Raw genomic sequence first — 16,807 nt, 5'->3', positions numbered from 1 at the left:
CCCTGGCATTTCTCCAATAAATACCCCTTGATCATGATGAATGATTTTTTAAATGTATTGTTAAATTTGGTTTGCAGTGGATTTCTGTACATTGTTTTTGTATCCTGCAACTTAATTCATTTCTCAATTGCCAAATTTTTTTTGGTAGAGTCTTGAGGTTTTTTATGTACAGTATCATGTCATCTGCAAATAGTAAAAGTTTTACTTCTTTGTTACCAATTTGAATGACTTTTATTCTTTTTTCTTGTCTGATTCCTGTGGCTAGGACTTCCAGTACTGTGTTCAATAAAAGTGCTGAATGGACATTCTTGCCTTGTTCCTGATCTTAGGAGAAAGTTCTCAGTTTTTTACAAGTGCATATAATGTCAGCTGTGGGTTTTTCTTATATTGCTTTTATTATGTTGAGTATGTTCCCTCTAAACCTATTTTGTTGAGGGTTTTTAGCATGAATGGATATTTTACTTTGTCAAATGCTTTTTCTTCATCTGTTGAAATGATCATATGGTTTTGATCCTTTGTCTTACTGATGTGATGTATCATGTTGATTGATTTGTGAATATAGAACCATCCTTACTTCCTAGAAATAAATCCCACTTAATCATAGTGAATGATTCTTTAATGTATTGTTGGATTCAGTTTGCTATTTTGTTGAGGGTTTCTTCATCTGTGTTCATCAGGGATATTGGCCTGTAGTTTTGTTTTTTTTTATTTGGAGTGTCTTTATCTGGTTTTAGTATCAGAAGGGTGGATGCCTTTTATTTTATGCCAGATAGTGAAAAGATTTTTTGAAGCTCTACATAATATATTTCTTCAGAGAGTATTTATGTTTTCCTCTTTTAATAGAGGAAGATGATAATCTTGACCCAATCAGGGTCTAAACTGAATTGAGTTCGTGAGGCAGTTTTGACCATGCTCTGTTAAGATTCCAATTCATACCTGCTCTGACCATATGGATCTCTCAGGATTCCAACTGGAGCTTGTATGTTCACAAGGGAACCTCTCCATGATAGTAAATAAACTTGAATCTTTGATTTCTTAGTACTAGAAGCCTACAAAAAACTCAACTCTGCTATAGAAGACTTCCCACTGAGCTTATTAGCCTACTGCCATAGGCATCATTATTCAGTAAGTTGTCTTAAAAGGGGAAACCAGCTATAGTCAGTTTTTATTTTTCCCTTCCTGAGATTTTTGTCCCTTGAGTCTCCAAATTTGCCTCCTTAGCTATACAAGAGTCCAAAATCTCTGCTGATTTATCTCTCTGTGAAAAGCATCTCTCAACTTGATCAAAGACCAGATTATTTTCAACTTATTTCCTTATGCATAGATTCTGTGAATAGCCCCAGAAAAAGAGAAGCTGTACAGTATCAGCTCACATCTTGAATGTTCCTACTTCCTGAGAATATTGGCACATTTATTCCTACTGCTTTCAGCAATAGACTTTATAAAATTTTTTTAATCCATTGTTCCTAGCTCTTGGTGGGATGACTTTTCTTCTTCAAACTATTTCCTTATGCCATGACTTCATTTATTTACTGTATATTTCACTATTGACTATAGACTACAGGCACTGTTCTGGGTGCTGGGAATATAGTGATGACCTAAGATTCTACACTGATAGATTCTAGTGTAAATAATTAGACACTTAAAATATATACTAATAAATATGTACATTGTTAGATGGTGATGAATTCCTATGTTAAGAAGATACAGGGATAGAAAGTGATGATGCCATTTTATATGGGATGTTTAGAGAAGGTCTGTTTGGTAAGGAGCTATTTGATGACATAAATGAAGGTAAGACGTGTATGTCTGGACTGTGTGCTACTGACAGGGAATAGTTCCTGCAAAGCTAAAGCATTTTCATGTTTGGTGATTTTGAGGAACAAGTATGCTTGTAGCAAAGTGAGGGAGGTGAGGATTGGTGAGATGACAGAAGTAGCAGTTGGCACATTGAAACCAATTATTCCAGGGCTTCCATTTATAGATTACATTCCATTTAACAGAAATAGAAACCTATTCAGGGGTTGGTAGGAGAGACTATTTTATATTTAAGAAGATTAATTTGGCCTTTCTTATATTTAAAAAGATTAGTCTGTGATTTGTTCCACATAGTACAAGTGAGAAAAGTTGAATCTTTTGTAATCTTTCAGGTGAGATAGGTCAGTGGCCTGAACAATCTAATGCAGAGTGGAGAAGTGTGGACTTTTGGGCTAGACTGCCTGCATTCAAATGCCAACTTTGCTTATCATTACCTGAATAATCTGCTTAATCTGTCTGTACCTGAGTCCTGGGAAGGGCAGAAGAGGGTAGAATGGAAAGGATAAAGAGATTTAGATATAGTGTATTTGAGATGACAGCTGGACACTCAGTGGAAATGTAAATTACAGTCAGAAGCTCAGTGGGTAGGTCCAGGCTGGAACTAAATGCATGGGATAGACACGAATATGTACTATATTTGAAGCTATGAGATTAGCTGGGTTCCTCTAGGAATTCATTTATATAGAGATGAGTATCCATTAGGGGATCCAAGACTGACTAGTGAAGAGGAAGAAAACCACATGACAGAAATATCATGGGGACCAATGCTAGAATATATTTCACAAAGGCGGGATGACCAACTGTGTCAAATGCTACAGATGGTGAAAGGTCAGGTACGATGACTGAAATGACTGAAAAGTGACCATTTGAATTAGCAATGAGGTTGTTTTGACCTTACCGGCAGCAGTTATGGTAAATGGCAGGGAACAGAAGCCTGAATGAAGAGGGTTCAGAGAGAAAATGGGAGGGGATGAAAAAGGTGGTAAGTGAGACAGTTTGCTGGAAGGGAAGATGAGATCCCCTCTAATGATATACACATGTCACTTTGATTTGATGAAGGTTAATTTTGATCCAGTCTCAGGCAGTAGGATTATGGTTTGGCTTATCTGTGTTGACTGACATGACTTTATGTCTCTACCTAGTCTAGTGAATACTCCTGTTATTGAACTCAAGATCTGAGTTGTTCGTTGAAAGGATTCACAGTATTCTCTTTCAAGTATGTGAAGGGTTGGCATCTTCTCTGCAGGAAGAGTGTTCTTGATGTCATAGAATTTGAATCTTTACAAGCAGGCCCAAGCTATAATTTTGCTGGGCAAAATTTCAATGGTTTATGCTGTATTACTTCAGCATTTAAGTTACCTTGCTAGCTGACTTCTAAGCAGTTACATCTCCACATGGTCTCTCATCCTCCATTAATCATTATGATAGCTATAATATTACATTGTATTGATTACACTGATGTCATGTTACCAAGATATTCTGAGATGTGGGGGAACAAGAGTGTAAGAACTGATACTTGTAAGTATTCTGTTTATCCGACATCTTTATTTAACATAAAAGTGTGCTAGGGCTTTCACTAACAAAATATGACAGACTGGGTAGCTTAAACAATAGGACTTTTTCTTACAGTGCTAGAGGCTAGAAGTCTAAGACCAAGATGTTAAAGAGTTTGGTTTTGTCTGAGGCCTCTCTCCTTGGCTTGCGGAAAGCCGGCCTCTTGCCATGTCTTCACCCAGTCTTTCTTCTGTGCACATATATCCCCTGGTGTTTCTTCATGTGTCCAAATTTCCTTTTTTAAGGACACCAGTCAGATTTGATCAGGGCCCATACTAATAATCAACTCTTTAAAGGCCTCATCTCTAAATATTCCATATTCTGGGGTACTGGGGATTAGGGATTCAATATATGGAGTTTGGAGGAACACAATTCAGCCCACGACCTATGGTAATCTGTTGTATTAGTGCATATTTTAAAAGAGAAGGGAAAAAAATTGATAGAGGCAATTTTAAAACCAGTAGGAAGCCTCAGAACTTGAACCAAATGACAGCTAGAAAAACTAATACGTTAATAAGTAATATTTATTAAACCTCTATGCAATAAATGTATGTATGTCTATACACACACATATAAATATATATACGTGTGTGTGTGTGTATATATATATATATATATATGTATAAAATTAGTCATCACAAAATGCCTACCAGATAGGTATTATTCCCAGTTCTCAGATAAGGACATTTAGATTCTGAACACGAATCCTATAATTCATAAAAGGTCTTAAATCTATAGAGTTATCTGAATTATTAAGTTTACATTCAACATATGATACCATAGCAGAGAGGATAGGAACATACAATACTAGCTTAGAACATTTGCAACAAAAATAACTGAGATATAAAACAGATAAACTTTCGTTACCTGTAATATTCATTTCTGTGCTTTGCATTTCCAAATGATTAGAGATAAACGTACACATGACAGAAAACTGTTCGCGTTATAAACTTAATTCTTCTTGTTTTAATGTTTGTGAGAGAGAGAGAGAGAGAGGAGGGGAGGGGAGGGGAGGGGCAGAGTGAGGTGGAGACATAGAATCTGAAGCAGGCTTCAGGCTCTGAGCTGTCAACACAGAACCTGACACGGTGCTTGAACTCATGGAACACAAGATCATGACCTGAGCTGAAGTCAGATGCTTAACTGACTTAGCCACCCAGGTGCCCCTAATTCTATCTTTTGACGAGTGAATGATAATTATCAAAGTTTTGGTGCAGATAGTTTTAAGATAGTAAAGTTTTTTTTTTTTTTTTTATGTAATCTCTATACACAATGTGGGGCTCATACTTCACAACCCCGAGATCAAGAGTAGTATGCTCTACCAGGGTGTCCCATAAGATGGTAAAAGTTTAATCATCTTTTCTCCAGAGGAATTATCAAAAGTTTGAGCAAACATGAAAATATCTGAACAGTACAATCTCTTCAAATAAATTTGATGCATCTTCAAAAATATTTCCTTTTGCAATATACAGTTATGTGTATTTTAGAATTATAAATTGTCCTCTAAACAACGCAAACTGGCAGCTATTAATGTACACAAGTCATATTTTGCTTCAATTACTTGTGCTTAGTTCTGAATTCTCAATGCCATTTGGATAAATCGTCAGGTAGTGATTTGTTTAGAGGTCAAATATTTAAAATCCATGCCTTGTAATTAATCTTAGGGCTATAGAAATGAAAGAGGACCATCAATATGTTTGTGTCACATCTGTGTATATTAATCATTTAAAATAACAGAATATTCATAATGTTTGGAAAAAATGAAAGCTTGAAGTATATATAATAAATTCAAATGATTAAAAAAGAGAAAAGGTAAGATGATCAGATTTATTTCTAAATAACCTTTAACTTCAGAAAATAATCACATTCAAGTGAACTTGTAAAACAACTGAATTTTTATTCAAAATATGAGATGTCATCGTTAGCCCTTATCTTACTCTTGAAAAATGGAGACAAACATACAGGAAAGGAAGGGAAACAGAGCTATATTTGATTCTAAGCTCAAGTTTCAAAAGTCTTCAGAGAAGGCAGGTAAAAAACTCCAGATACTTTCCCATGGTCAATTATAGTCCATATGCCTCATCCCATAAATATTATAATTTATTAGGGATAATAGTTTTAGGTTTTTTTCCTAAGTACCATGATTTCTTGCTTTACATGAAGGCTCCCCAGTGCTGCCACCTATTTCATAAACTGACCTGCAGTTTCTTTAGAATTTTTTTTTAATCAGTACAGATTTAAAGAATAAATATCACACCTCCATGGTAAACTATTTTATCACCACCAAATAGAAGTGATCAGTATTTTACAAGGAAGAAATTCAGAGTATTTAAGAGTACATTCCTATACAATGACCAGACTCACAAAAGTATGGGCTTTCGTATAACAGATTCTGAAGAAGACCCTGTAAAGGGGGGTAAAATAAGTGGCTGAAATAAGACCTAGCTATATAAGATAATTTTAATCAAACCTCATCAGACCTAACAAAATTCTTAGGAAATGGATGAAAAGCGCTGTCCCTAAAGTGAACTATACTTAGACAGGATCGTCTGTTGGAGGAAAACCACCAACTCAGTAGCTGACCCTAATGTGGAGGCAAAAAACAGAGGGCTTTATCATTTATTAGGCACAGGAGGAGACTACTTTTTTTTTTTTTTTTAAAGAGACCTGATTAAATGTGAACTGGTAGCTGCCAAAAGTGGGGTAAACTATCCCCCACTCTAAAATGGCCATGTGTTGTATATTTCCAGTTAATTACGACGTTGTGGAGAAAGAGATCACAACCTTACTTAAAATAACAAGAAATGAAATACAAGGTAAAGCAATGACAAAAAAATTAAAACACAGTAACAAAACCCTGTGATAATGAATTTGTACAAAATCCATACTAAGGAATTTTAAAAAAATGTACACAGCAACAGTCAGTGCAAATGGCAACCATGCCAGGTCTTCAACGCAGTGTTAAGTTTCTTCTCAGCAGCCACCTGCGAAGAACTGGAGAGTAGTGAATGCACACCGTGGATGGTTCCCTAACACCATAAGTAAGTGTGGCCAGTGCCATGATTCGTGTTTGTTGGCTGAACATTACCTTGGGAAGCAGTCACTAGACGTTTTTTCTTAACAGGCAGTTCCTCATTAATAAGTTCTGGTCCATAGTGAACTAGAATGAATCTTAATGGACCTCCTTGGTTTTTTGTTAACTCTTGCTTCATTTGAAAACTCCAATGTTTGACAGGCAGCCACTAAAATAAATCCTTCCTCTTTACAACTTCCCTTTCTTTTCCATATGGTGGACCCTATGTAAACCTAAAAACATATGGTAACTTAATATACAAGGTTTCTCAAAGTGCAAAATGTGATACATATAATTTCATAGGCTTCAGTTAAAACATTTTATACAATACAGTACAGTTTGAGATTTCTGCTCATAAATTACACCATTCAACAGACAACTACTGTAAAAGCCTGGCTGACTCACAGTAACCCAATGCCTTCTTACACAAGGTTAATACACTTAAACGGTACAAATTTTGTTCAGGCCAAAAAAACCATAATCTTACACTTATCACATATGTACATATACATTTTAAAATGCTATTTAAATGCTTATGTATAGCTAGACAAATCTCACAAACCATGAATTACTGTTTGGTTTCTGGTTTGCACGCAAACACTGTATACAATATTACAAAAAAATAATCTGCAAAACTATTTTATCTCTTTCTGCAAGACCTCATCCTGTAAGTCTTTTGGAAGGGCTCTTGTCCGTTGCAGAACCAGGCTAAGTTCTTCAATAACCTTTGATGGTAACTTACTATCAGAGTCTAAAACAGCTTTGCCATTGCTGTCCTCGGGTTTCCTCCACGTCTTGAGAGCTTTCTGGCTTTTCTGTTGCCCATGAAGGACCTCAGCCTCCGTGTCCTCCAGACAGTTGAAACTCCGATGTTTTCTGGTTCTAGTTCGAAGTTTCTCGTCCTTGTGCTCCAGGCACTGGGCCACCATGGAGGCTCTCTCCCTTAAGCTGCCATCCCCAAGCTCTTGGTCACGCTTTTCACTGAGCCTCAGCCGTTCCAGCTCTGCTCTCGCACTCTGAAAATAAAATACAACATCTCAGGAGAAAGCAGGATTCGGTACAATTTACATTGAAAACACATTCCACAGAAATGTGCATGCTTCTTATTTTGAGCTTATTTCTGTGACTTAGGTTCTAACTTTACTTTGACACAAGTGGCATGTCAGAATTCACTGACCAAGAGATCAATACAGTCATCTTACAGGTATAAAATCAAATGAAAGGTAGACCATGGAAATTCATTTTAACATACACTTAAATTATAGCTTCAAAGAGGTCTCTCAGGTTATTCAGATTGACTCTCATCGCCTTTTTAAAAAAAATTTATTTAAATCCAAGTTAGTTAAATAGTGTAATAATGGTTTCAGAAATAGCAGTTAGTGATTCATCATTTACATAAAACACCCGGTGCTCATCCCAACAAGTGCCCTCCTTAATGCCAACTGCCTATTTAACCCATCCCCCGACCCAACACCCCTCCAGCAACTCTGGCCTCTGTATTTAAGTCTCTTATGGTTTGCCTCCCTAGTTTCACCTTATTTTTCCTTCCCTCCCCCTATGTTCATCTGTCTTGTTTCTTAAATTCCACATGAGTGAAATCATATATTTATCTTTCTCTGACATTTTGCTTAGTATAATACATTCTAGTTCCATCCACATTGTTGTAAATGGCAAGATTTCATTCTTTTTGTTGGCCAATATTCCATTGTATGTATGTATGTATGTATGGGTATATACCACCTCTTTTTTATTCATCAGTCAATGGACATTTGGGCTCTTTCCGTAATTTGGCTATTGTCAATAGTGCCGCTATAAACATTGGGGTGCATGTGCCCCTCTGAGTCAGCATTTTTGTATCCTTTGGATAAATACCTAGTAGAGCAATTACTGGGTTGCAGGGTAGTTCTATTTTTAATTTGTTGAGAAACCTCCATCCCGTTCTCCAGAGTGGCTGTACCAGTTTGCATTCCCACCAGCAGTGCAAAAGAGAATTCTTTCTCCGCATCCTTGCCAACATTTGTTGTTTCCTTATTCGTTAATGTTAGCCATTCTGACAGGTGTGAGGTGGTATCTCATTATGGTTTTGATTTGTATTTCCTGATGATGAGTGATGCTGAGCATCTGTTCCTGTGTCTGTTAGCCATCTGGATGTCTTCTTTGGAAAAGTGTCCATATCTTTTGCCCATTTCTTCACTAGACTGTTTTTTGGGTGCTGAGTTTAAGTTCTTTATAAATTTTGGATAGGAACCCTTTTTCTGATATGTCATTTGCAAGTATCTTCTCCCATTCTGTCAGTTGCCTTTTAGTTTTGTTGTTTCCTTCGTTGTGCAGAACGCTTTTATTTTCATGAGGTCCCAATAATTCATTTTTGGTTTTGTTTCCCTGGCCTCTGGAGACAAGTCTAGTAAGAAGTTGCTGTGGCCGAGGTATTGACTTTCATTTCAAACTTGCCTCTTCCAATTCATTTCTGCTTAAATGTGTCATATGTTGGTATATGTGTAATTCCTACAGTGTCATGTATGTGGCTACAGGATTTGGGGATACACCCTATACTTGTACTACAGCCCCCTCTTTGAGACTCACAGTACATATTAGTATATTAAAGATGTTGAGCAGGTCAATGCAGAGAAATATGTTTGACTTCTTTTTCTGCTCTTTTCCTCCTCCTCTAATACCCGACCAGTGAAATCCTTCCTCCCACACAATGTCTTTTAGAATCCTGCAGATCCAGTATTTCTGAAAATACTGAAATAACTGAAAATACTGAAATTAATGTGTATTAATATATAACTTAAATATATTCCTATTAAATATAAATATTAAATATAAATTGATAATACTAAATAAATATATATTTATGAATTAAAACTCACTTTTGGATCCGGGAATTAGAGCACACTTTCATTTGCTGAACTATAAAGGCGTGCTTTCTTAACTAGTGTTCAGGATGTCTTATGACTGGGCAATTTCTGGCATACAGAACTCTCATCAGATCATCAAAGAGTTAGGGGATATAGCTCAGGGGTAGAGCATCTGACTGCAGATTATCAGAGCACAACAAATGAATAAAGTGTAAGACAGAGGAACAAACAACAGACAATCAAGCATATGGCAGTGTGGAGCCACTGAACAAGGAAGGATACCCAACAAACTGGATCAGAGTGTAGGTGGAGTAGAAAAAAAAGTTATTTTTCTTTTCACAAGAAGAACTGAAGAAATGTCTTTGAAAGTTCCCTGGTAAAAGGTGCAAAACCTAGAAAGCAAATATCTGAAGGAGAATTTGAGTTATGAATGTTGAAACAAGATGAAATTTTAATCTGGTATTATGTGTGACACTGAGTAGCATAAATGGAAGAGACACTCAATATAATTATGTTTAAAAGTTTTCTCCGCAGTGCTTACTCGTGTGATTATCTGAATGCCCTGCTACCAAGTTGACTCAATGCAAGCAGGGGGTTTTGATTTGTTCACTGAATGTGAACCCAGTATAGTGCCTATACTTATGATATGATTGCTAACTTTTCGAATATTGAATAAGGGTTTAAAATTTTTCAAATATGTAACACAGTTTTTTATTTTCTTAAATTCCATTCAATCCAGACATGAAATTAAAACATACAAACTCAGGCTGAATATAAATATTTTCACAAATATATTTTATAACCTGGAGTTTTGTGAAAAAAATTATGCTTATATATCTCAGGGAAATACATTTCATCTGCTCTAAAAACTGATGAAATATTTAGTACCTAGCTTAATTCCAAAGTTTCATTAGACTACGTTAAAATATGGAGACAGCTGTGATGTTTGCACCATGTGAATGTAATTAATGCCACTGAACTACACTTAAATAGGATTAAAATGAACAGTTTTATGTTACGTATATTTTACCAAAACAAAATACCCCTCCCCCAAGATGAAAGATGAATGAGAATGATGGCTAACCAGCATAGGGATACGACTGGGAGTTTATAAATAAATATTAACCACGGTAAGACTTACTTGGCATCTTTACCCAGGGAAAATTAAGGAGCAATATAGACTTTTTTCTTATTGAAGTATAGTTGACACACAATGTTACATTAGTTTCAGGTGTACAACATAGTGATCTGACAAGTCTATGTTATGCTGTGCTCACCCCCAGTGTAGCTACCATCTGTCATCCTACAACACTATTACACTGACTATATTCCCTGTGCTGTGCTTTTACTCCCATGATCTTTTAATTCCATAACTGGAAGCCTGTATCTCCCTCTCGCCTTTATCCATTTTGCTCATTCCCAACCCTCCTCCTTTCTGGAAACCATCAGTTTGTTCTCTGTATTTATGGATAGGTTTCCGTGTTTTGTTTTTTAGACTCCACACAGAAGTGAAATCACATGGCATTTGTCTTTCTCTGACTTGTTTCATTTAGCACCACATCTTCTATGTCCATCCATGTTGTTGCAAATGAAGATTTCATTTTTTTATGGCTGAATAATATTCCACTGTATACATACATAACACTTCATCTATTTAGCTATGGACACTTGGGCTGCTTCTATAATTTGGCTATTATAAACAATACTTCAATAAACACGGGGGCATTTATCTTTTTGAATTAATGTTTTCATTTTCTTTGGATAAATACACATTAGAATTACTAGATAGTATGTCTAATTTTCTGAGGAACTTCCATACTGTTTTCCATGGTGGCTGCACCAATTTACATTCCCACCAACAGGGGAGTGTGCACCAGGGTTCTTTTGTCTCCACAGTCTCACCAACACTTGTTATTTGGGTACTAGCCATTCTGACTGGTGTAAGGGGTTATTTTATTGTGGCTCTGATTGGCCTTTCTCTGATAATTAGTGATGCTGAGCATCCTTTCATGTGTCTGTTAGCAATCTGCAAGTCTTCCCTGGAAAAATATCTATATAGAAGTGTTTAATGGGTAAGATTCTAGATCACCATTTCCTGCTTGAACTGCTCATCATTCTTCATTGCTCATTATTTGTTTTACAAATATTCTTAAAAAATTTTTTTTGAAACAATTATCCCATATTGTCTTCCAAGTTCCTTATCCTTTTGATTCAAATGTTAACTATGCAGTAGGCATTATTCTAATAAATTCTCAACTATGATATCATTGAATCCTCACAATAGCCATATGAGGTAGAGCCTTTTATTATCCCTACATGCTTGCAGATAAAGAGGCTGAGTACAATGAACTCCGGAGGTAGCCAAATCACAGGTAGGATCTAGTATGTGCATTTTTTTTTTAATGTTTATTTCTGAGAGAGAGAGAATCCAAAGCAGGCTCCAGGCTCTGAGCTGTGAACACAGAGCCATGAGATCATGACCTGAGCTGAAGTAGGATGCTCAACTGACTGAGTCACCCAGGGGCCTCTCTGGTATGTGCATTCTTAAGTACCATGTTTGCCACTCGTGTGTGATCTCCTTTGGCCCATTTCTTTCTCTGGCTTATTCAGCTAGCTCACTACTAATTCACTCAATTAATTTTGGAAGTGGATTTTTCCAGGATGACTGCCTGCCTGAGTGAGGTATTCTCCTCCAACTTTCAATAGAACCTCATGAAACTAAGACATGAAATGGGGCATTACCAAATGGCCAAAGCACCAAATTTGCCAATCTGCCAACACCTTGTTTGAAAAACAGTTCTTGAATACATCCATTGATGTGACTATGAATATATCCTATTTAGCAGTATTTTAAGCCATTTTCCATTTTTAAAACAAAGGACCAAAAGTGATTATTTTATAAATGTATTTTCTCAAATATTTACATGAATCTAATTCTGTAACAAACATTTTAATGGTTCATATGCAATTTTCAATTTCTATTAATAGTGTTTTAATGCTTTTTAAACTTTCAATGTTTTCCCAACACTAGAGCATTTAAAATCTTTCTCTGCCAAATTTGTTGAATCACCCCATGTGCAAAATTTATAAAAAGGTTAATTTAGCTTAATTGTTCATAAATTTTCTAGCAGTTAATATCATGGAATTAAGAGCTTATCACAAGGTCTTTATAGTTTGGAGTTTATCAGTTTTCTGATCTTAAGTATGATAAAAAAGAAAAAAAATTGTCTCTGAAATTCTGGATTTGAGAATAGTTAACAAATTATTATACTATATATTTAGTCATCATCCTAATACTATACTGGATACTGGTTAATGTCTTTTGATTTGCTTTGCTCCATAACTCATCCCAAGGCAATGTCAGAAGAAGCTGGGGTAACAGGTTTGTCTCATTTGTTTAAACTGTTTCCTAATGTGGAGTTCCTGGGAAATGGGACTCTTAGAATTTTGAAATTCTAGATTATTTTAGGAACCCATAATTGTGCAGAACGCTTAAAAAATTTTTTTTAATGTAAGTGCAGAAGGAAATAAACCGTTATTTCAAAGCTTTTATCTTTTAGTGAAGAGGAATATTACATTGGGATAAATGTTCAAGGAAAGATATACATAGAAAAAAATTTTAAATCTGATCACTAAGTTAAAATAGCTTTAGTCTTTTAAAATTTAAGAGAGAGATTCAAACCACTCAGTCCCAAACCTAGGCTTGAAGAACTTTTTTTTTTTTTTTTTTTTTGCTTGGAGGGGCTCAACTAAAGCACTGAAACATGCATTATTCCCAAAGCATCTAATGAGGTTTAAGTGCAAACAGCTCATGTCCTTTCCTGGAAGAGACTAAACTTCAAGTGAAGATTGATGCTACTTATGTTCTCCCTGCCCCTGCCCCTCAAGGTGAGAAGGAGAACAAAGCTGCTGTCCTGAAAGATGCCACATCATTTTTACTGATGCTCAGGGGTCATCTTGCAGTTCCTTAAATTAACTGCGACACTGCATCAGTTCCCAAACCACTGGGATTTGACTGTGTTACTAGAAAGTATAGTTACTATGGATCCAGACATAATTGGCCCTGGGCTCATCCTAAACGTGTTAGAAGTGAACTTGTATGACTAATTTGAGACTGTAATTTTACCATGTGGACCTCTGAATACATATTTAAAGTTGCCTATGTTACAGATAGTAAGTGGTATTATGCATATTTAATTGCCCTGCCAATGACATTATTAAAACTCTTTAAGAAAACTTAAGATATAAAACTTAAAGAGGAGCATAGGGTTATTCATACATAATGTTTTCTTGCAGGATATGATTTGTATACCATGCTTTCCAAAGATTACTGTTGAGTTTTTGAAGCCAAAGAAATAATGTACTTAATCATTTTACGACATAAGAAAACCAAAGTTATAATTAATATAAAACAAATAAAATCTGAACCTACCTCAATATTTTTCCTGGCTTGGGTTGCACTTTTCTCATGCTGGATTGGGATTAGAGGCAAACCTCCGATTTTGGGATTTTTGGTTATAGAACGCTTTCGTTCCTTTCCAGCTGGTGGCAATATGTCATTTTCATGCTGTGGAAACACAATTTCTCGCTGTTGGTGTGTTATTTTATTATGTAGTAGATCATGTTACAGTTACTTGGCTCCTTTTCCATATTTCCAAATCAAATGATCTGCTTTCCATGAGAATGCCATTTGTAACTGTGATGTTGACTCTGGTAGCAGCATCGCTTGAGGATGTAAAACTCTTAAGTGAACAGAACTTTGAGGTCTCCATTCAAAGTTTCAAATACATGGCTTATGTACTACTTATCAAATCAAAAGGAGGAAAATATTTGATGAAACTGGCAAATCTCTTTGTGGGAGAAAAATAACACACTTGTCTATTTTTCTAGGCCCTGTAATCAAAGTAACTATGCACATATTTTCTCCCTCTACTAAAGACAATTTTAGTGTAAAAACAATTTGACCATATAGACCTCAAATCAACCTAAGGCATGGCCATCAGAAACATCAGCCTCATTTTATGACCTTTTGAAAAATGTTACTTTTTCATCTAATTGAATTCCAAAGAAATTACCTTGCACACAGACATTTATACTGAAAATCATTGTACAACCGAGTATGGCACATTTGTTCTCAAATTATTGACTACATATTCTGGCCAACTGAGCAATTATAGATATGACTGGAGAAAAATTAATTTTGCATTGGGGAGAAATATCCACAGGTAAAAATATAAGCTCTTGAGTGATAAATCCATCAGATATGCATAGAAAAGAAAAATATTTAAAGAATTTTTCTACTCCTCAGGGTAGATTAACTTTCCAGAAGTTGGCAAAAGGAAATTGATTTTCAGACAACAATCTATGAAAGAACTACAGAATACCAATTATAAAATGATAAGCTTTATGGATGTTCTGTTGAAATGAAAGCCTTTTGGTAAACTGTCTAGCTAAAACCTATTCTTTTTTTTCTCTATTAAGATTCAGCACATTCCTGCCTTTTATTTCAATTAGTATCTTAATGTATTTTATAGCAAAGGATTCAACAAGTATTTGCTGTGTACCCATATATAATGGCAAGATTATATTGAGGGACATACACCAGACTTTGTGATTATCAGTGTATATAATCTCACAACATATATACTACATATAAATAAAATCTCATTTAATCTTCAATGATCCTACAGTGCAGATATTTATTATGAGACTGAGTGTATATGCATCAGATCTACCCTTGAGTTTTAGTGAAGTGTTTATTTTGGCTCAGCAAATCTATAATGGTAGATTATAAAATATTTCAGAGAGAAAGTTACAAGCTTCATAATGCTATTTTTATGTCAAAGCCCTAAACTTGGTAAAAATAATTTTGATATTATATAATTGGGATGTTCCCAACATGTAAAGCTAAAAGAAAACGGGCTGGAAAGGAATTCACTAACCCTATGGATTATGCTTACACTTTATATAGTACATGTGTTAAATGATAGAGAAATCAAAGAGCAAACACAGTCTTGCTTTTTCTGACGTGATATACACAGTGTTCTGTGTACTGGCTAACTAGTTCTTATCAGATGGATCCAAGAGGTATTTTCCCCAACAGTACAAAACACTGTATCTGAGTAATATATTATGACATTCATAGTTTTCTATAAATGATCTTAAAGGTCCTACACTTTATGGATCACATGGCTGAGGATCATACTTTCATTATTATAACCAGTGATCACACCCCAAAATCTTCAGTTCTGTCTCCCGCTATTTTTTCCCCATCCTTCCAGCCTTGAGGTATAACTGACAAAACTGTGAGATATTGAAAATGTGCAATGTGACAATTTGATATATGTATACATTGTGAAAGAATTCCCCCCAATTAAGTTAATTAATACATCTATCACCTCACTTTTTTTTTTTGGTGAAAACATTCAAGTTCTATTCTTAGCCTATTTCAATTATACAATACAGTATTAACTGTATCAACAGTGACCATTTTTTATATTTGATCTTCAAACCTTATTCATCTTATAGCTGAAAGTGTGTAAACCTTCGCCTATTCTCCCTACCCACCCAGCAACCACTTTGTTGTGTCTATGAGTTAAACTTTCATTTTTAAATTCCACACGTAAGTGATACTTGCAGTCTCTGTCTGGCTTATTTCACTCAGCATAATGTCCTCCAAATTGATCCATGTTGTCAAAAATGACAAGACTTCTTTCTTGTTTGAGGGTGAATAATATCTGAATGTGTGTGGGGGAGGATATACATACACACACGGATCTTTTCTTTATCCATTCGTCCTTAGACACGTAGGTCATTTACATACCTTGGCAACTGTGAGTAATGCTGCAATGAACGTGAGGTGAGCCTGCCTCTCTCTCTTCCTGACCCTGACCTCTTACAACTTAATTCAGCTTCATTCACCCCTTTAGACTCCTTAAGACCTCCAAATCCATTCTCTTACTTCTCTACTGTCTCTACCATCATTCTACTTTCCACATTACCCTCCACTTCCTTCAGAGTCCGTCTTAGATTTCACAGTCTATAAGGATACTCACCTCCTTATAAATATCTCCACATCCTGTGCTGCTTCCTTTCATCATCCCTGCCTGGCAAGGCCCCCAAACTGGTTAAACCCAATTCTACTTGCTTTATGAGAGAGCCTACCAACCAATGAAGAAAGAGAGAAAGATGCTCCCTCTTATAGATTCATCTCACTTCAGATTTAACCTTAAATTTCAAGTAAGCACTCAGCATTAAGTTGAAGTTCTACTTTGGGCAATTGGCTTCCTCACTCTCTGAAGATTATTTCTCACCTTTCCTCTATATTGACCATATAGTATGGCACACTGAGTACTTATGACTAGAGAAAAGTTTTTAGTAATCAGAAGAAATAGTTGGAAGAGAAGGGAGCCTCACTTATGTGGCTGTAAGATGCAGGGAAGGTGGTAGATTTCCTAGTAGAAAAATGAAATTCTTTAATGATTACTAGTAATTTTTAAAA

The 16,807-nt window shown here is 35.6% G+C and overlaps 1 protein-coding gene across 4 annotated transcripts in view; it reads right to left on the bottom strand.

Annotated features, from left to right (window-relative positions):
* Positions 1-693: 693 nt before the first annotated feature.
* The window catches only part of ARAP2 (ArfGAP with RhoGAP domain, ankyrin repeat and PH domain 2), a 216,222-nt gene continuing 200,108 nt past the window's right edge, over positions 694-16,807 (bottom strand). For all 4 annotated transcript variants that reach the window (XM_053217470.1, XM_053217471.1, XM_053217472.1 and 1 more), the window contains 2 exons: positions 13,739-13,873; positions 694-7,461 (listed from right to left, as the gene is read on the bottom strand). In XM_053217470.1, coding sequence (XP_053073445.1) covers positions 7,081-7,461; positions 13,739-13,873 — 516 coding nt within the window. In that variant the 3' untranslated portion in view covers positions 694-7,080. The remainder of the gene's footprint in view (positions 7,462-13,738; positions 13,874-16,807) is intronic.

The sequence above is a fragment of the Acinonyx jubatus genome, chromosome B1 (assembly GCF_027475565.1).
Source record: "Acinonyx jubatus isolate Ajub_Pintada_27869175 chromosome B1, VMU_Ajub_asm_v1.0, whole genome shotgun sequence".
Classification (NCBI taxonomy): domain Eukaryota; kingdom Metazoa; phylum Chordata; class Mammalia; order Carnivora; family Felidae; genus Acinonyx; species Acinonyx jubatus.
Note: the sequence above shows the minus strand (reverse complement) of the source record. Positions and strands in the feature narration are given on the sequence as shown.